A 20166-nucleotide genomic window follows, 5' to 3' on the forward strand; every position below is an offset into this window, starting at 1 on the left:
GGGGTGTTCTTAAGCTGCAGAAAATCCCACTGGAGCCCTATTTGTCAAAAACATGGGAAGATATGCTAGAGATGACAGGGATTCATTGCCCTCATCTATCACGGAGGACTGAACAACAAAGTAATAGGCTTAAATGGGAGCAGGGATAAATTTAGGTAAACAGCAGAGAAATGTAAGAGCAGTTCTGCAATATTTCAGACTGACAGGGGAGATGAGGGAAGCTGCTGCACTCTCAGTGGTTGCAGGGGAACCTCCTGAGTTCCCATGGCTAGGTTGGGCCCCAACTGCCCTAAGAGCTGTGATTTATACATCACTCCAGAAATGTCAGAGATGAGTTTGGTCGGGTGCTGAGCACCTGAGAGCTGCTTCCATCCAGTCTTCTTATCTGGAAATAGATGGGCTGAAGTACACTTCTGGAGTATAAATATCTGGTGAGATGGCAGCCCTGCCTCGGCAGCTTGGTGGGAGAGGAGGCATCTCAATGAAGTGTGCCAAGCCACTGGCTCAGAGTCAGGGACTATGCTGGAAAGTTTAGGCAAGTTTTTGAGAGAAGATTGAAGCCAAAGAATTCCCCATCTTCTGATCTCAGGGGATTTCAAAAGAGGGAAAGAATCCAACCTGATAATACTTGGCTCCTGAAAATGAAATTAGGACAGTGCTTTATTCAACTTTATATTACTTTTTACTACATGGTCTCGTCCATAAATCTTGAGTTTGAATGAACATTTCAGAATATGTGAAGCTTCCAGTTACAGCTTCAAAATGAAATCACATTTTTCACTCTGGAAGTACCAAAAGAAAGTCAAAAGTTACTTGTCCAAGTAAACAGCTTACAGATTGGCTTCATTGCTGTTTTCTGTTTTGAAGTGCTTCTCCAGAAGGTTCCTGACCAGCCAGTCAGAAGTGTGTGCAAGAGCAAAACTCATCAAAGACTAGATAAATAGTATTTTCCCATCCCTGAAGAGGGGTTGGTTAACTTGCATCCAGAGCAGGAAGGGGCACTCTTGAGAGCCAGAGGAGGATCCTTCCCACCCTAGATGACCACCTATTCTCCATGCAGAAGTCATCTTGGCGCAGTTAAACAGCTGGTGAACACCGTGTTCCATACATTGCTTTGTGTTCTGTACCCCCACACTGATTATTCAAATTAACATTGTGAAAGGATGCATAATTTTCATGGAATACATTAGGTTGGTTTACTCTGGCAAAATAAACGTTTAAAATGAGACACGCCATGTCCCTCAGATACATCTGATGCAATTAGAAGTTCTAATAAAAACCCAGTTATTTATACAAGAGGAACTGCTAATATTTAAGCAATTTTTAAATTAATTATCTGTTGCCCATTTTTTGTGTGTTCTTGAAGCTGGTGGCATTTATTTTCCACCTCCTCTCACTTAAAGAAAAAAAAAAACCCAGAAAAAGCCAAGTTCTAATGGCATTTGAATGGGCATCCAGCCAGCTTCCCAGGAGCCAGCACTTGGGACATCTGTTCCTTCTGCCATGCCGTTAGAGACGTGCCATTTCAATGGAAGCAAGGGGGCACATTCTCTGGCTGCTGGAACTGGGATATGTGAAGTTTTCGTCCTACTGGAGTGCATTTTCATGGTATATGAGGCCCCTGTTTGTGTTCCTCCTGTGATGTGTGACCCCCAACTTGGGGCCTATCTTTCCTTCCAGCTCCAGTGATCTCAAATGGCCTTTCATGGCTCAGTGCTGCTGTCAGTGCTTGCATTGTTACTGCTCTCCCCTGGGCTGAGCAGGGTAATGCCTCGTCTGCCCACATCATCCTGCCGAACATCTGAAAAGCTTTGGCAAATGGACAGTACAGAAAGGATAGGTGACCTGGACTGACCAGGTGGAAACAGCCCAGCATATCTAGGGTATTGTTTGGTGCTCTCTAGCTAGATATTGTTTGGGGCTTTCCAGCCAGAAACACCAGAAGATTAAGGAGGCTTGCATTCCAGCATCCCACTTGGGTTATCTTCAGCTGTATGGAGCCTTGTCAACTTTTTTCAAACTTTTCTAGGAATGAGCTATTCCATAACCTCTCATAAACTCTCAGGTTCCAGTGCTGCACTATTCTCTTTGTACTTTGTAGAGAATTTTCTTCATGTCCAGTCCTCATTTCTATTTGAGGCTTTTGTCTAGTGCCTTGTGTCTTTTCATTGTGTTCCTCTGAGAAGAATCTGTCTGTGGTTTTCCCATCTTTGAGTTAAGCAAATGCAGTTCCCTGTTTCTTCTTTTGTTATGTATTGCACCAGAGTCTCTTGATCATCTCAGCAGCCTTCCTCACTCCCCTCAGGATCTTAATCCTCATCACCTCATGCACTGAGGCTGCTCTGACCCTATTGCATCTTCCATTACTCCTTTGTTATTTGTGTGCAACACAAATGTCTTGCTCAGGAACAAACCACTTATTATAAATGACTAGCTCATCTTGCTGCTGTGCATATGGACCACACCTTATATATGGCAGGTCTTTCCTCACTCTTCATTTCTGTAGATAATTTAGACCCATAAGGAAACATGCATTCAGAATTTATCTGATAAATTACTATAACATAATAGTGACAATATATTCATGCATTTAGGAGTGGAGTGTGGAGTACTAGGGTCAGGTGTAAATACCACTGGTTGAAGATGGTAAGATGTAAAGAAAGAAAAGAGGCACAAATATTAAACATCTTCAAGTTTTTTTCTCTTTTGCCCATGAAGTAAAAGAGCATGTCTCTTCCATGAAGCTGCAGATGCCATAGAATATGTGTCATTTGCAGCAGAGAAATGGTTTTAAAAGATTTTTTTTAAATGTTCTCTTTTTCACATTAGCACACCCAGTGTCCAGTTGTATTCTACCACAGCTAGACATCTTTCCTGTTTTCAAATCTGCTGTTCCAAATGAATCAGATTTTTTTGTTTTCGGACAAAAAATGAGACAACTAGCTTTTGAGGTTGATTGAGGGGTTTCACCCCATTTTTTACATTCTTGCAATAAAGCCTATAAGTTTTTAAATCTGTTCTAAATATGAAATACTTATTTGAAAGCATGTCAGTAAAAGACATTAACTTCTACAAAGGTATTTCTAGATTTGAGTGCAGACACAGCTCTGGGAATTTACAAACTCTTGATTGGCCCAAACTGCTGTTTTTTTTTAAATTGAGGAAGATACTTCCTTCCCAAAACTTCTTCTGACTGCCAGTAACCTCTGCCATCTTTGTGTCTTTATGCTTGCCTGCCCACTTGCTCCCCTGCATTTGAGGAGGAGATGCTCTGCCACGATGGTGGGTGCAGCAGGGTCCCAGGGAGTTTGGGAACTGGCAGTGGTCCTCCTACTGTGGCACAGCACAGTAGGATTGTTCCTTTGATCCCTTTTCATGTAGAGGTGGAAAGAGATTTGGAAACACATGGGTGCTTCCAAGTGGAACTTCTCAACCACTAATTCTTGCTCTATGAAAGGTGTTATCACCTTGCTGCCTAATGAATGCTTTGAATGGTCTGTCACAAGTTTTCTATGCAAGACAAATTGGCTGTAGGAAATGAATGATGATGCCCATTTTGTTTCATTATTAGCAGTAATATGCTCCATTTTTCAGTAGGAGGAAGAAATAGGGAAGGGGAATTGCTTATAGTCTTCTTAATTGCAGAAGGTTTTAGACCTTCATTATATGGAGAAAGGGATAGGCAAGATTTGTAATGCTTAGTAGTTACTCTGGGATGTGTTTGTCTTTTCTAGGGACAGTACCAGAGTAGCAGTCCTTGACTCCAGTTATATTGACCAATACCCAGCCTGGATTGCATTTTCCATATCTATCTACTGACATTCTCCTCCAAAAATACACATACAGGCACTGGATTTTGTACAACTTCAGCACATTCTTTGGTGTTTTACTGAATAGGGTGCTTAAAAACACAAGAAGGGGCTGAGATGAGAGTAAGGTTTTTTTCACTAGACTTGAGGTGTCTCCATTTTAGGCAGTTCATTGAAGGAAGTCATCCAGTCTTCCTTGGGAATTAAGTGAAGAAAAAACTACATATTCATGTTCACTGAAATTTATGGATCCTCTTTTGAAGGCAGCCCTGCTCAGCCAAGACACCTGGTAGATGTCCTGAGCAAAGTGGCATTGCTTATTCGTGTTTCAGGGCTGTTGTGCGGGAAGAGACCTTGCATGAAGTATTTCCACTGTGTGCTTATATTTCTGCCTGACCCTGTGTCCATCTTTCCATACCTTCAGGTTCCTGGGATGAGTTCTAATTAGCTCTTTGTAAGCTGAAGCACAAGGGATCCTGCAATATCTAAATACTCTTGTCCTGTAAAGCTCAGTAGAAACAAAGCCATGCTAATTCTTCAGTGCTCAGTCTATCAGTACTGATAACAGTCTCCTCTTTGAGCCCATGCTGTTAGAAATGTAGCAAAAGCCTGACAGTACATTAATGTATATACTCATGGGAAGAGTCTTTCAATAAGATACAGGGTCTGCTGGGTGGGAATCAAGCAATAAAGTAATTAACTGAGAGGAAGTTGCAATGCTTTAATCAATGAGACTGCAGTAAAACCGAATGATGGAAGATCTTGTCCTCTTCTGTCCTCTCCAGTGCTGATCCTGAATGGGGAGCAGTACTGACATCCCAGAGTGGAGCACTATCCTTGAGTTTCTTCATTCCCTTGACAGCCCAGGATCACATGGGCAAACACAAAGTCAAGTTAATTAGCATTCTTCTGGCCATGGTTGCTGTCTGTGTACTCCTTTTTAGCATATGGAAAATGCAGGAAAGTGTGACTAGGCTTAAATGTGTTTCAGGGTGAGCTAAACTGAGTTGTGTTGTTGCGTTTGCCACAGGCAAAATCTGTGTATGTGCAGTTTCCCTGGCTCAGCTGGCCCTCAGAAAGCCATCATGATGCTCTTGCTTGGGAACACGGATGAGCCCTTGGCATTGCAAAGGCAGTGATCAGACAGACTGATGGGTGTGTTAAGGCATTTGGGAGGCAGCCCAGACTCAGTACTTTTAAAAATTTCTTTCCACTATCAGCTTCATGGCTGCAGTCCTTCCCTGTAGCCAGGAGCAGGATGCTTAAACCTAGTGCAGTCTCTCTTGTGAAGAGGCAGGAGTGGGGTGGGCTGGCCCTGGGGCAGGAGCAGCTGTGGCCATGTAGGATGATGTGTCCATAACATTTGCTTTTCTTTTCCTTCCACAGCCCTTTTCAATCTAATTCCTGTGGGTCTTCGTGTGGTGGCAATCCAAGGGGTGAAGGCAGGTCTGTACGTTGCCATGAACGCTGAGGGATATCTCTACAGCTCAGTAAGTACTTTGCACTGTTGGGCTCCTGGAGTGCCTTGGTTTTGTAGGTGGGAGGAAGCAGACTGTGCTGGGACTTCAGCTTTTTCTGAATACAGTCACGTATCAGCAAACCTTTAAAAGCAGGAGCAGGGGGAGTTGCTGCAAGACCATGCAATATTCACTTCAAAGTGTCTTCACGGAGATTCATGGCAATATTTCCTGACCTGTGAAGATACACTTTCTGTTCCTTTAAGTATGTATTTAATATAGGTCACGTTGTTGAGGCGTTTGTATAGGGTTGGCTGGTCGTATTCTGATTTCTCATTTGTGAAATGGCATGGACTCAATGGGATTGCTTCTGAATTGCCCCCAGATACCTGATCATAGGTGGTGCCCCAATGAGTGTGACCCAATGGGTCATACTTTGCTTTTTACTGCAGTGTAAACTCACAGCAATACCCTGTCTCTCTTAAAAGGGTTCTGGACTATTCTGTTGGCAGAAATTCCCTGTATTTGTGTGGTCTTTTTAATGCACATAAAAGATAAGTGCAGCATTTTTTTGCCAACTAATTCCCTTATAACTTTCTTAGATGGCATGAAAGGGCATGAGGTTATTCATAAGATTCTCATTTAAAGTATGTAATTGATTTTCACAGTGAATAATTGATTCAGTGATTTATTAAATATGGCAGCCCGTTTGCCAGAATTTTTATGCTTCAAATAACTTTGTTCTAGTTCTACATAGTAAAAAGTGATAGTTAATAATACACTTCTCATTTCTGTAGTTATGATAGCTTTACAGTGCATAGCCAGATTCTAATCTCATCTGCCTTTGTGTAAATTTATAGTGCAGTGATTCTGCTCTTGTCTGGGCACTTACTTTGCTTCAAAAGTGTATGTGAGCATGGAGATGGGACCACTGAAAGGGCAGCAGTTTGGGTTGCTCTGTGCAATTTTTCGTAACTTTTTTCTTCCATCTTTGTTCCTGGTCAGTTTTATACCACTCACATGATTGGGATTTCCCCTTTTCCCTTGGGATGTAAGGAGGCTCTGTCTCCCCAGCAGCTCGGGGTAGAGAGCAAGTGGATGTGTTAGTATGCCTGGCGAGAGAGGTCTCAAAACTGGCTGCTTGTCAAGGAGAGACAGAGAGATCAATCTGGATCTCTGTGGATGCCAGACGCTTCCTGTTCTTTCATAGCCCAGTAAACATAATTGACTGCTTCTAAATAAATTAAATTGGTTTACTAACAATGAAAACTTCCTCTTTTTGTAAAGCTATCAGAATCCTAAAGGTAATATCAAGCCTGGTGTGATACTGCATTATTGTGCGTGTGTCCCTCTGGGCACATTGTCAGGGGCTCAGGACTGATGCTTTGCCCCGTTTGTGCAGCGCAGAACACGGTTCTGGCCTAGTGCTGAGGCTCCTTGTACCATCAGGGTCCTGTAAATGAGGGTTGTAGGAAATCAGAATGTGTCACAGAGCCACAGCCAGCCAATGGGGTCCTCTTGGACCAATGACTGGTCATCATTTTCTGAATAAATAGTGCAGGGGAGGGAAAGGTGTGGGTCTTGGGAAAAAAGAAGAAACAGAGAGTTGGAAAAATAATGTTTGACAGCTGAGAGATGAGAGGAGATACAGAGAAAAATTCTCTCTCTCTAGTAGCAGTGAGACACGATGTAAGGGGTGGGAGGGACACACCAAGAGGTAGTAGACAGCAGGAAGACCGTGCTGTCCAGGAAACACATCTGTTAGTCATTTCAAGTATCCTAAAAGGCACCAGATCACACATGTATTCAAGTGAGGGTGGTTTAATGGGCCTGCTTGTTTCCAACGAGTGTGCCTGTCTTGAGTAGGAAGGTTAATCAGGGAAGGCTGATGGGGAAGGATGCACTGTGATGGCCAGTGGTTAATGAAGTGAACCTCATTACATGCCACAGCTTGATGGCATTGAGCTGTCCGAGCTAATAAGAGTGAAACTGTTATTAAAACGTATTTTATCAATGTGATCCAAGGTTTCTGCTGGCAGTAAATGGGTGATACTCTACTCCAGGGAGATGGACCTTTTTGGATACTTTCCTTGTGATGACTGGTGGCTCTGTCTTTGTCTTACAGCCGTAAATCAATTAATTCACTGTGCTGGGGAGCAAACCCCACGGCAAGAAAATAGAAAATTTGTGGATAAAATGTGTTAGGAGCAGGGAGTGTGGATCAAGCTCATCATGAAGGAGAAGGGATGAGATCAGGATGCCATGAAAGAATTGGATATGTCTGAGAAGAGCTCAACCTGTTCAGACAATCTCTTTTGGATACTGCAGGTTTCCTTGTGGGGTGAGGGTCCCCAGGCCACGCTGCCTGGACCTCATTGCTGACCACACCAAGGGACACATCATCCCTGCTCTTTGCTTAACAGACCCTAAACTACAGCTTTGTTCTCTCTGTGTAGGTATCTAGGTTTTTTTCACTGGCCTTTTTTTGGGGATTTCTGAAAAAATTGAGCCAGCATTCCCCACAGATACTGTTCACTCACATGAGCCGATTGATAAATTAATTGCTTGGCTGCCTTCCATGCTGCATGGAAGCCCTGTAAGGACTTCTTAGAACATCCTCAAGTCCAGGATAGTTTCAGATAAAATTGTCCGGGGTGATATGTTTTTCTATTTGTTTTTGGTTTGGGTTGGGGTTTTTTTCCCTTCTCTTGTACCGAGATTGATGCTGTAACTGAACATGTCTTCACTGTGGGTTTTGTTTTGTGGGGTTTTTTGGTGATGTTTAATCTCTGTGTGACAGCTGAGGTTTTGGCTGACATCCCTGCCCTGGATCAAACCGGAGGCTGTTATCAGCCTGGTCTTAGGAATGGCTTGTGCCAGCTCCTTCTGAGTTTATGCCAATGGGCTCTTGAATGAATGGGCTTAGAATAACCAGCCCCTGGAAGAGTCTTCCTTGTGTTGATTAGCACAAAAGTAGGGCTGAGTAGAGTCCTCTAAAGCCAAATGTGGTGAGACAGCACTTCGTAGAAACTTGGGAGACCTTCCAATGGCTTGGCCACATCGCTACCTTCAGCAATGAGTTTCCTCATCCCTACCTCATCTGTTCAGGCAGGGATAGTGTCAGGCTGGATTGCTGGGTTGAAGCCAATCATACATTCCTAGCCAGCTTTAGAGGCCTAAATTTACACACTAATAAATTACATGCTAAACTTTCTTTGTTTGGGAAGCAGATGTTTGAAATTGTGCATTGTTTACTTACATTAGATACCTGATTTTGTTTCCCCCAAACAAGGCTATAGCTGTCTCTGAGGTTGATGTGGGAATTAGGTGTTAAGTAGACAAGAAAATCATGTTCTGGCTGGAGGCATCTCTGCAGAAAGTAGGATGCAACCCATTGTTTGTATGGCAAGCTTGCAGAGTCTTTGGTGTGTTCCCTTTTGATTTCCTGTAATGTACAGCAGCTGTAAATTCCCTGATGGTGCACAAAGGTTTACATCCCCACTTGTTCTGGGGAGGGGCATGACTCTCCTGAAGATCCACTGTTAACATTAATACCAAAGTGAAAATGCACAGAATTCAGGGCAGTGGGTATAATTTGTAGTGCCTCAGGACTTGGGAAGAAGCTGAGACCATGGGCTGGTTGTTGCACAGGATTCAGAAACGTGGATAAGGAGGTCTGTCCCACTCCAGTGAGTTTACAGCCTAATTGTAACGGGAGAAGACTCAGAACATGCTCTCCTGTCTGTCTGGAGTTAATAGTTCCACCACCAAATTAATTTCCATTAACTTTTCTTTGTGAACTTTTCTTTGTGTAGTTTTGTGTAGCTCGGTTCCCAGCTTTCCCTCTATTATTCCTCCAACAACACACAGGGCCATGGGAAAGGGAGTACGTCTGAAGTACTTGGCTTGGGAGGCAAAGCTAGTTCTCCTGGAGCAGATCATCACAGGACTGTAGAATCTCCACAGGTCCACCCAATCACTCCAAATACACTGAAAATCTCTCAATATGATGATATGTATAATTCAGTGGCATGGCAGCTGGGATGGGTTTTGCCCCAAGTGCAAAACACTTCTCTTCTAAAATGTATTGCTCTCACATATTCCTTGTTGTTTAACTCGGAGTTCTAATTATTTTTGAAATGGCAAATTGTGATACATAATTTATTGGGAAAACGTAGAAAACCCTAGCAGAGAGAGAAAATGGGAAAAAAACGGGTCGCTTACAAGAGCTCACTATGGTTTTTCAGTATAAACCTGTGAGTTTGAAATGCTGAAATTAGAGCCTGAATCACTTCAAAGATTCCTGCTAATAAGGGAATGATTATGCACAATAAAAAAAAATAAAATCCAAGCAGCATTGAGAAAACCCCAGTCATGCTGAAAGCTCAGTGTGTCTTTGCATTTTCTTTTCCTCTCCTTTTTTTTCTGCTTTATCATTTTGCATAATAAACATGTCTTGAATAATAATGAACAAGCATCTGGGGAAGTATGTATATTAACTGTATTTTTAATCTGCTTGCGATGCTATAACTATTTTGCTACAACTCCTTTAGGGTTGCTGCACTCCTGTTTACATCACTCCAAGGTCAGGGGCTGGAATCAGCAATGCTGCATTCTCTCCCCTAATAGGCTTGGGGTGTTAAACCTGTTCCTGCCAATGCCATTCCTTTAATACCTGTTTGATCTCCAGTGGTACTAGTTGATTTGGTCAGAAGTACAGCTAGCCAGGCCAGATAGGTATCCTGGACATATTGCAAACCTTGTAAGAAGGCACACTTGTTGAGGGGATTCCCTAGTTTACATGCCTCATTAGGGAGCCAGGTCAGTGGAGGGAGAGAGAAATGACTCCAAAGGCAAAGCACAGCAGGAGACCAGGGTAATGTGCCTTCAATTTCTCTCCAGAATATCTGCTCTTCTTCACTGGCTGTTTAAAGGGGCTTGCTGAATGAAGGCATTAACTGGGAGATAAAAAACTCCTCCTGTCCCCTGACTTTTTCATAACTATGGAAACAAAATGGGTATGCAAGGAAGCAGCAGTCCTGAGAAGAGGCAGCCCCTGGGAACAGATTCCTGCCTTGCATCAAATGTTCCTAAAATACAGCTCCTGGCAAGCACCCTGGCCATGCCATCCTTGTAGCATGGAAACTTGTAAATACAACTCTCATTAAAAAAGTTATCCCTCTTCCTCTGGTAAGATGCTGCCATCCATGCTGTTCTGCTTGTCTGCTGAGAGCGGCACAATGCATTTCTGTGCTCTTTGGTGGAAGGTTTCTCATCTGGCATCCTGTTGAGGTACCTGTATTCCCTGAACTTCCCAGCACAGCACCGTGGTACAGCTCCCACAGAGAGGGATGGGGCTGTGCACCTTGAATTCACATCTGGAATGAGTTAGATCAGACTTTGCTGTTCAAGCAAGAGACCTTCAGAGGAAAAAGTCAGTAACAGCAGGGCCTAATCCTGATTTCCTAGCTGCTGTTACCTTGTCTTATATGATAGCAATACAAATTATAAAGGATATGTAAGCTTCACTAATAACATTCTTCTCTTAGCCTTAGTTGCACAGGACATTTAGGAACATGCAATGGTCTGCCTAACACCAGCTGGAGGAGCAGGGATGGGCCGGTCCCCCTTGTGAGCAGAGGTCTGTGAGTGTTGGGATGAATTATGATCTTTTGCTGAAATTCCATTTTGGAAGATGATTGGGGAAAAAAGCTCCAGAGGTGCTGACTCATCTCATTTTGATACTTCCCCGAAGAAACATTACAGATTCCCATTTTGTAGAAGAACTAAGAACTTTAGAGTGGTTTATATTGCCTTATCATTCCTAATAAAATCAGAACAAAATGTTTAGATTTTGGTGGAGCATTTTGATCCCACATGATTCCCTTGAAATGTTGAGGGAGGGTAAAACACCATCAAGGAGGAGTTGCTGTAAATTGAAGTGAAGGCAAGAGTAGAAACCAGAGAGATGAATCAGTGGAGGCTGCCATCTCCTGCAGTGTTTGTTTTGCTGATTTCCTTGAGGCCAGACAGGCCTAAGCAGAGATAAGCAGGTAGGCAAAGCCTTTGGAGCAGGTGCTAAGCAGCAGCAGTGTTGCACAGAGCTTGCCCATTTTTCTCCTATGTGTTGTGTGTGATCAAGTAATCACTGTAGGGGGAAATGATGAGGTTAAAGCAGAACAGTCAATGGCAATACAATGTCAGAGTTGGATTTTGGAAGGGAAGTCTAATACATGTCTAGATTGAGGACAGGAAGTGCAGTGAAACCCCTGTTTAGCAGAAATTATGTACAGGTGGAGCATTTATCTCAGCAGGCAAAAACCAAAAGATGACTGTCAAAATGTCCTTCTGGAGAGGTATTTCCAGCAGAAGTCCCTTTCGTTGCATTCCTTTGCATCTTGTTAGCTGGGGGATGCAGGACTGATGCAGGTAACTGAGCTCCTCTGTCCACTACATAGCTAATATTTGGCATTTCCTAAAACTCTCCAGCCTGCTTTGCTTGTTTTTAACACCATTTATTCAGTGTCTATTTTAACAGTAAATTATTATCAAATAATTTGTCTGTTACCTGTTTTCCAGAAGTGAAACCTAGACAAAACACCAGGATTACAGTGGGACTATCACTAACGTTTTGTAGCGGAGGGAGGACAGATATTGTCATTCCTGGGTCCAGGATACTGACATGAAAAGAAGCAAGGAAAGTTTTTAGTGAGGATATGTTTGACTGAGGTCAGGTGTGTATTAATGAAATGATTTTAATCTCTTTTCTAATACCAAACTCAAATACTGGATGGATAAAACTAGGAAATGGTGTGCCTTTGCCAAACAGTGACTAACAGCTCTGGAGGTGAAAGCAGGAGAGAGACTAAAAAGTCCAAGGAAAAAACTTCACTAATTGTGTGCATGTAATTATAACTGGGAGCCAAGTGAAAGAAAACTTTAAAAATGGGGGAACATTGAATTGTAATTCTGTTTTCCAAGGAGAAGGAAGAGAGGCTAAGTCCCTGGGCTATTTCAAGGCAGACTGGCTGAAACAGTGGGGAATGTGGGCTACTGTAGCAGAAAGGCCTGGATGGGAACCTGAACTATCCCTGCTTTACTGTCACAGGGTAATGTCCTGACTAAGCATCTCCAAAAAACAAAAATAATTTTATTGAGATCTCTGGATCACAGGAACTCAGTTCAGGTACTATAGACTCTTGTTACCATGGATCCTAAGATATGGGGCTGGCTTCTGGCACAGGAACCTCCTGAAATTGTTGAATTAGACGTGCACAACAGGAGTTATGAACCTGGCCTGAAACGAGTGTGTACAATTCAGTGAAGTGCTAGAATTGCACCTCGGTGCTTTTGTGAATCTGTGTTTGCAGGGACACAAGCTATGGGGAAATACCAGCCTCTTCCAAATGCTTCTTCTGGCATCTTTCTGAATGAGACACTCCACACTTCAAGGAAAACTCCAAATCCACCCATCTTCTCTTGCAGTGCATCTGTCCTTGAAAGGGACGTGGGGTGGAAGGGGTCTGTGTGTGCTGCTGTCCCTGCTGTGCTGTGCTGTGAGGTGGTGTGTGTTGACAGTGTGCTGCTGTCCCTGCTGTGCTGTGCTGTGAGGTGGTGTGTGTTGACAGTGTGCTGCTGTCCCTGCTGTGCTGTGCTGTGAGGTGGTGTGTGTTGACAGTGTGCTCGGCTCTGCAGAGGCATGGGCTGTGTGTGAGCAGGGAGGAGCTCAGGGGCACCTTGCCAGCAGCACTGCCCAAAGGCAGCCTGGCAGCAGAGCAGGCAGGCAGGACACGGCTCTGGATCTGCTCCAGGGCCTCCTGAGCCTTGCCTGCTCCTTGCATCTGGCCTCATGGCATCTGAGGTGTGCCAGAGCAGCACTGCAAAGGCTGAGTGCTGTGCATGCTGGCCCTGTGACAGGGCTTGGAGGGCACTGGGAAAGCAGCCTGCAGCAGAGGCAGAGCCTGTCCTGCTCACCCACCACAGCCACTGCCACTGGGACTGACCTTTCAAAAAAATCTGCCCTGGGTGACTAAAAATGTCAACTTTGAGGGGAAATGTCTGAGTGTGTCAGATCTGCTGGTTGTTTATTTCTAGTGCATTTAATTATATTAGTCAATTTGTAGATTTTGACTGAATTTATATCTGCTGTAACTGCTGATTTTTCATGTTTTTTTTCCTGGAATGGTTCTAGGGAGGGGCCCACTGGGTTTTCAGATGATGCTATCCAACACCATGGGGACAGGCACATTCAGAGGTCCTTGGTTCTTCAGGACAGAAAGATGACACAAGACAGTCATTATTACAGTAGAGGCTTTGCTTCATCCTGGACCTTCTGCAGAGCAGGTGGTTTAGCAACCATACCAAACCCTCTGCAGCCAGTTAGTTTAACCAACATCCTGCAGAGCAGATTGTTTCACACATTAACCTTAATGTGAGCTCAAACACATACAAAGCTCATTCTTCCCACCAGCTGGTCCTTGTCCTGCCCTGGAAGTTGTGCCAGTGCAGAGTAGCAAGCAGGGCACTGCATGTGCTTGCACATTCCTGTCTGTGCTGTCAGTAACTCTCACCAGCCTGTGGGCTCGAGACCCCTTCAGAGAAGTGTGTAGTGACCCAATTGCCACCTGCAGTGATGCAGTGCAGGAGGGAGTAGAGGGTGTAATCATAGACATAGGGTTATGAGAAATTTGGGATTTTGAGAATTGCAGTTAAAAATTCCTGGCCTCTTCTGTGTCATGAGTTGGAGGAGAAAATCTTCACTTCTCTGAGTGAGGTGGAGCCTAGGCAGGATGATTCAGAGCAGAGTTTGGACTTGCAGCTTGGTCCTTCTTTACCAAACTTAAATTAAACACTCTCTGCTGCACCAGCAGTTGTTTTTAGACTGCTTGCAGGACTGGAGAACCAAGTAATCATAGTTGGACTGGTACCCATTAGGCCTTTTATGGTGTATCATCACCTTTCTGCCTGCAATTAGGTTACATGCTTAATCTTTTGTGACTAATTTCATTTGCTTGCAGCAGTTTTGTTGTTCCTTAGTTACACTTTCCAACAGCTTCTGCTGCTCACCTTAGTTCTGTCATCCTTTCTCCTGTTCCTTAACCATTTCTTACTCTCACATCAATGTGTTTTGGACAACATACCCAAATCAGCAGATTTATCTTAGCAGATGCAAACTACGAATTCTTATGCCTGTGGCCTTCTCAACAGCTTTTGCTTGATTAAAAAAGGGATCTTCTTCACTGTTGATGAACTAGGAATTGCATACTTTGTTGTGTGGAAGTGGCTACTCTTCTGTAGAAAAGCCTGACAAGCCCTGAAATGTTTAAGTGACATTAAATTAATAGTTCCTCTGTGAAATCAGTAAATCCCTCACACACACACAGACGTAAGTCACAGGTTAATATGGTGTTTTGATGTCTCAGCCATTGAGAAGGCAGTAAAGAGACTATGAGGGTGCCCTGCCACCTCCCACATACTGGTGGTGCCTGAGGTGCAGAGGAGATGTGCTCTGGGAGCAGTGGTAACCTTTCATGCTGCTCTTCCCTATAAGTTAGGGAATTGCAGAAAGCTGAAAGTAGTTTAGTATTCACAATGTACTCCCTAATCCTCCAAATGCATACCTTTGCACCAGCCCCATGCTAAAAGCTTTCTGAAATGTGAACGACCTCTTGACATAAATTAGACATGGCACAGTGATGGTAAGTCTTTCTGTCTCCTCACCACTTTACTCCTGAGAAGACCAAAGGATTTCCTTCTCTTTATAAGAATCTTCTTGGTCAGCTGCTGAAGGCTGTGCATCAAATGCATTATTGATAAAAGCCCTTGGAAGTTGTATTCACACCTTAGAGACTCCCAACTGCTGTTTGGAACACTGCAGAGGAATGACTACAGCTGGGCAAAGATTATCTGCTTCTTTCTAAAGCTCCTGAGATAGAAATCAGTATGAATCTCCTGCACAGCCTTTTCTCTCCCACCACTAAATCACTGTTAGCATGAAATAGAAGAGAAGAAAATAGAACCTTGGGGATTTTGAACAAGGCCGTTGAGTGAGGAGGCACCAAGAAAGATAATGTCCAACTTTCTAGGCATGTGCAGAGTGAGATGAAGAGAGAGATTTAGTCTAATTCTGGCATTCCCTCAAGCACAGTGGCCATGCTGGGCTGTTGATTCCCATAGCAGGAATTTGAAGCAAACAGGGGTTGAGAAGGGCAGTTGTTGGTATTCCTGCTCAGTTCAAAGCCCATGCACTCCTGCCAGACATGCCTGTGAAGTGACTTTCCTGCTTCTGATGGCTTGAGTCCCCACATTGAGCCATATTGCTCTAAACTGATTCATGTGCATGGTAGAGAGGTTCCCCCTTTCCTCCCAAGGCTGATGGTGGAGCTGGGGCAGCTGCTGGGTTTTGAGCATTGGACTGTACTTGGTGCCAAGGAGAAGCATCACCCTCTGCAGCTGGTGCCTGCTGTCTGTTCCCTGCAGCCCACTCCTCTGTACTGTGTCTATTCCCATGCCAGTTAGGTGTCTGCACAGAGCCCCTTCCTTCTCTGCAGGGCAGAGCACACTGCTGGAAGAAGGACCTTTGCCAGGGATCCAGCCAGTTCAGGAGAAGAGTGCTGTGCACATGTGGAATGGTTGGGTTCCATAATGTTGGTTGTTGCCCTCCTAGTTCTTAGGAGAAAAAGTCTTACAGCTGTTACACTGGCTTGTCCAAAGCAACTTCTGTCTTCTTGCACATCTTACTACTGCTCTGGGCATTTTGGCTGGACAAAGCACTTCTCTTTGATTCTCCTGACATGCTGTCACTAAACAGCACTGGCTATGCTGTCCTTAGAGGTACCTTGTGTCTTTTTTACCCCCTGCTTGTCTATCTTCATAGGGGCTCACCACAATCTTGTCCACAGGAGGTGTCTGTGGATGTCCCTGTGGACAGGATGTGAGTTCCCTGTGGGCTTTCCCATGCTGTCTGATAATTTTCCACTCAAACTGGGAAACTTCATCACACAGCTAAGGAAACAGTGTAGAGGACTGACGTGATATGCCCAAGGTCATGCATGGAGACTGGATTAGGCCTTCTCTTCTCCCTTATCCTAATACTTTGCCTTAATCACAAGCTTTCTCTTGTATCACTGTGATTATTTAGGGAACTGGTGCATCAGCAGCACAACTTGTTTGTGTAGTATCTTGTGTCTGAGCAAATCAGTTTGCTTTCAAAGCTGTGCACTGTGTAGTCTGGGATTGCTTTTCCCTCTGTCTTCCCATTGCATTTCTTTTCTGGCTTCTCAGCATTTATGTCCCTAGCAATCATCATTGAGGATAATGGGAGCAGGCAAAAGAACCACAGGAGAGTCATCCTTTGCCAGCCATCTTCCCTTGCACATCTTAATACCATATGTCAAGTGCAGTTGCTCAGGGCTCCACAGTTATCTCTTTTTCAGCCACCCGAGGAGCTGGGGCTGTTTACGGTGTCAGCTTCACAAGATGGCAGGTGGAGAATTAGAAACTGCTCCTGAGAAGCTCAGGATTGCAGCAGTGCCATGAAAAGAAACACTTGGTAAGCGCTGATGCCCCCAGGAGCTGAACAGCTGGGTCTTGCAAGGAAGCTGTTTGCAGTAACAAAAGCAGGCATGGATTTTCAGATAGCTTTAAGCCCTGCTTTCAGAGGTATTGAGCACCCAACATCCCTTTGCTCATAAGGGTGGCCCTTGTGTGTGCATTTAATTGAGTGTCCACCTCCACTAAGTGCCACTCACAGTGACACCTGGAAGAAACCAGTAGCAGAGACAGTAGCAGAGTGAGCTCTCTGACCACTGAGAAAACACCTTGGACTGTGTAGAAATACTTGGTTTTTCAGGGGCAGGTTGATTGCTGTCTGGAATTCACAGAGCTTCAGTAGTGCTTTACAGTGCTGGTATAGTTCCATGCACTGTGTCATCCCCTCTCCAGGACATCTGGTGCCATCTAGGCATGACCAGGGACTTAATGAGAGCTGTGGGGCAGCTCTGCACTGGTGGTTTTGCTTGGAGGTGGACTGGGTGGGACTTAACAAAAAACACTATTCCATGGGTTTTTTTCTATGGTGGAAGCATGGCTGTAAATCATCACATATCAAGGCAGTCAGTGGTGGAAGGACCGGTACAATTTCTGTGGTATTGAGGGATATATTTTAGTGTCTACTGTCACTACCACTGCCTTATACCTAGAGCAAGCTAACTGGTATTCATGGTATTCATTAGAAAAGTGAGATGAGTGTATTTATTCCAGCATCCCTGAGACTCCTTTTCAGTCTTTGAGTAATGTCCAGTGAATGAGTGCATGCTTATGTCACTGCATGTGTGGAAGACCAATTCCTTTTTGAGGCATTGGAGTTTGAATTTTCAGTGAATGTTCTTTGTTATTAGTGGTTGATGATTTGGGTGAAAAAATGGTAATTCATTAGAAATAGTGCCTGCTTTGGAAACTGGAAATCATTGTGTCTTTCAGGGATGTAATAGCAAGACTGGCTTGTCTACCAGAAACCTCAAAGTGGTTTCCAGAGAAAGGAGAGAATTATCCACACAAGACAGGAGAGGTGTAGAAAAGGGAAAGGTGCCTGTTGGCCACACTTATCTTTGATTTATAACTCCTTAGTGGCAAAGCACCCAGGCTCCCATTGCCTCAGCTTCTTGCATGACAGAGGCTAATTTCAAGTAGTTTGTAAAAAATTTCTGCATCCCCATAGAAGCATTTCCCTCTCAATTCCAAATGTGAATGTCTCACACTTCCACTGTGCAACAATCTCTATTTTTGTAAGGAGCTCTGAAAGAAAATTTATTAAAGGTTTAACAAAGTATTTTATAGTTTCTTGCATCTCCAGGAGTTTCATGCAAAGAAGGTATTTGTGAAAGTTTATTATTCAAATTTGGAGGGATGGAAGGAAATCAGTTTCCTTCTTCAAAACTGCATTTTTTCACCTACTCTATTTGCTTATCACTCTCTGCTTTGCCAGGATTATTATAATCAGATTTCACACGTAAAAAAATAATAACATAAAAATAATTCTCCTCTTTCAAGTCTTTGTGAGGCTTAAGTAAATTAAGACATTGATCAGATTCTGCTCACTGTTGAAGCTGTGATTATGATGGAGGGTACCTGTTGTGGCTGGGGATTGTGTCTGATACGTGTTTTTTTATCTCCAGAGGGAGGCCAGAAGGAAGGATTGAAATCTGACTCGCCCCTGGGGGTTATTTGGTTACACCTGTGTTTCAGGTAGCAGCTGGGATGTGGACCTGCACATGGCCACAGTCCAACCCAAAGGGGACAAATGGCAGAGAAGGGAAGCCTGTGTGGCTGCAGGAGGCTGCTCCAGCAACCAGGCCTGCCAGGCTGTGCTTCACCAGCAGCTCTTGCACAGAGCTGCTGCACAGGGGAGCCAAGTGTCCACATTGCTCGAGTGGTTTTGCAAGTCTGTCCTCAGCCTAATGCGCCAAAATGCCAGCCTGTAGCAAGGCCAGCAGAGTTCCTCTGCATACAGCTTATTTCTGATTTGGCAGCTGTTTGGGGACCTTATTTTCTGTTCATGTCAAGACTGATAGCACTCCTATGGGTGCTGTGACCTTGAGCATCCTTTCATTCTTCCTCAATAAGCTCATTATGAGCTCCTAAATTGTCATCAGGGATTTGCCATGAGCTAAAAATGAAAGTAAATACTGCCACAATGAAGTACATTCACCTCTCAGCATGTCTGGGCTTGTGAGCTTGGTGGAGAAAGGCCACTCTGATACTGATTATGATGCTGATTCTGGCCCCTTGTTTTTATTGAGTCTGACAAAGACTAACTCCATATTCCATATTCCATAGATCATTGTGATCTTCTTGATAGTGGCTAAAAGGGATGGATGGGTGTTCATACTCAGCCTGGAAGACAATACACAGGCTCCTGACAGCAGTAGGTTTTATTTGAAGTCCCAGGCACACAAAACTTAGTACTACTGTTTAGTAATAAAACAGGCCTGCAGTTTTTAAAAAATGTTGTGTCACTCTTTGCAGATGGGACTTTTGTACTTCGGGTGCTGTTAGGATAATTCGTAGGGCTCAGCTCCCTGCTTTCACAGAAATGCCTTGCCTTGACTCCATTCAGTTCAGTTGTCTAAACCTGGGCATTCCCTTTCCTATGCAATGTGCCAGCATCCCCTGCCTGGCTTCCAAAAGACCATGGATCTCCCATAGGACCTGTGTTCTACCTGCCAGCCCTGTACATGTCTTGCATGCCCCAGGACATCTTAGATGGCACTGGAAACCTGTGTTGAGGTAACCAGATCGAACCCTTAATCTCTCTGCCTCAGCTGCTCCTCTATATGGTGGAGATAAGATTCCTTTCTTACTCCCACAGAGACAGTGTGGAGATAAGCGTGTTGGTGATTGGCAGGCACTGGATGCTGTGCTAAGGGCACTATGTAAGAGCCTGAGTAGATAAGAGAGTGACTACATGACAGCATGAGGTTTTTTTTTGCATTGTTCTTTACCTCAGAAGATTTTCTCCTTCACATGTCCTTTTCCTATCAGGTTGTTAGTGCTGTGAAAGAGATGAGCTCACATGAGCCTCTCACACCTGAAGCCTTCCAAGGCTGACAATGCTCCAGACCTAGCTAGGTTTCTCTCTGAGTTCAGCCAGTTGCCCCTGTCTGACCTATCTGCCCCACATTGCTCAACCAAAGAAATGTTCCAGTATCTCAGCAGTGTTTGGAGGCAGCTTCTATTCAGGATAGCTCTATTCATTAAAAAAAAAGGCAAAAAGAAGCTCTTGGTTTTCAGGTTTGTCAAGTTGGAATGATGCAGGGACATAGGGAAATCACCGTCTGACTTCAAAATGGAATAAATTGGTCTGACAACACCTGGAAAAATAAACCCAGAAGCTAGATACC

The 20166-nt window shown here is 44.0% G+C and overlaps 1 protein-coding gene across 3 annotated transcripts in view; it reads left to right on the forward strand.

The window, feature by feature from the left end:
- Window positions 1-20166, forward strand: part of FGF12 (fibroblast growth factor 12) — a 218162-nt gene that overhangs the window by 142912 nt on the left and 55084 nt on the right. For all 3 annotated transcript variants that reach the window (XM_086843649.1, XM_086843648.1, XM_086843647.1), the window contains one exon: window positions 5196-5299. In XM_086843649.1, the coding sequence (XP_086699775.1) occupies window positions 5196-5299 (104 nt within the window). The remainder of the gene's footprint in view (window positions 1-5195; window positions 5300-20166) is intronic.

This window comes from Cyanistes caeruleus, chromosome 10 (genome assembly GCF_971803275.1).
Source record: "Cyanistes caeruleus chromosome 10, bCyaCae1.hap1.1, whole genome shotgun sequence".
In the NCBI taxonomy this organism is placed as follows: domain Eukaryota; kingdom Metazoa; phylum Chordata; class Aves; order Passeriformes; family Paridae; genus Cyanistes; species Cyanistes caeruleus.